We start from the raw sequence: 1,136 nt of genomic DNA on the forward strand, positions 1-1,136 counted from the left end.
AGTCCATCGGCGGGCTTCTTGTACAGTCCACCGGACGGCTTCTTGTACCTTCTCTCGCCGACGGACGCGTGTGTAGATGTCTGCTCTACTCCTCAGTTTTCTGTTTACTCCGTCCACCAACCAACTTTACAGTTGACGTTATCTCTTACTCTTCTGTACGAATTTCCACTGGAACATCAAATTTTGCTCAGCCATATTTCGTTTGCCTGCTGGTACGCAAGAGGTTCTCTCGTGCCGGACTCCGTACCCTTGCGTACAAAAACATCGTGCCTTCAGAGTTGCCTGCTACTTGGCAGTGAATGCAGCGAGAAAAAATTTCGTAGCTCCCGTAATCTGGTCGCTTAACAGAAGAGTGTACGCCTGCTTTTCACTCGTCCAGTAGATACCTAGCTAGCTTCCTCTCAGCTGTCGTTTGTGTCTGTCCCGTCAACCCGAGAGGCCAAGCCCCAAGGTTGGGTTGTTCAGCAGGCCGCTCAGTCGGCACGTCGCAACCACACCACGGCCATCTTCGATAACACTTCTCCCTGCGGCACGGAGAAATGATTCGGTGGAATTTTATAGAAGACCAAGTTTTCGCTTACGCATCATAGAAACGACTGATCGATCATGACATGTAGTTTGAGTTGTTCTGTTCCCTTAGAAACGACTGTCCCGCCTTCCAACACAATCAATCATACCTCGGGCAGAGCGCCGATGAATTATAACCAGAGTGCCAGAAATGACAAAACAATGTTCATCATGATCTGATCCGCTTGACTTTCCTCGACTCTCCTTCCCTTCTTCGTTCACTAGACTCGCCAGCCTACACGAGTAGCTATGCTTGTCTCTAAGTAGAGGAGGATGGAAATCTTCACTCGGTTAGTAGGCGTTTTCTACATCTGGAGACAACAGACTGCATGAATATGATCATATACATACACGCGGTGTACGGTTATACATACATCTTGAGTCCATCGGCGGGCTTCTTGTACAGTCCATCGGCGGGCTTCTTGTACAGTCCACCGGACGGCTTCTTGTACCTTCTCTCGCCGACGGACGCGTGTGTAGATGTCTGCTCTACTCCTCAGTTTTTTGTTGACTCCGTCCACCAACCAACTTTACAGTTGACGTTATCTCTTACTCTTCTGTACGAATTT

At 48.9% G+C, this 1,136-nt stretch overlaps 1 protein-coding gene across 1 annotated transcript; it reads right to left on the reverse strand.

Moving 5' to 3' along the window:
• Positions 1 to 979, reverse strand: CSUI_007391 (uncharacterized protein; the record flags this gene model as incomplete). Its single annotated transcript, XM_068067537.1, has 1 exon — positions 1 to 979. A coding segment is annotated over one exon (105 nt), but the record flags the coding sequence as incomplete, so codon positions are not given.
• Between the last annotated feature and the right edge of the window lie 157 nt (positions 980 to 1,136).

This window comes from Cystoisospora suis (genome assembly GCF_002600585.1).
Source record: "Cystoisospora suis strain Wien I chromosome Unknown contig_3899, whole genome shotgun sequence".
In the NCBI taxonomy this organism is placed as follows: Eukaryota; Apicomplexa; class Conoidasida; order Eucoccidiorida; family Sarcocystidae; genus Cystoisospora; species Cystoisospora suis.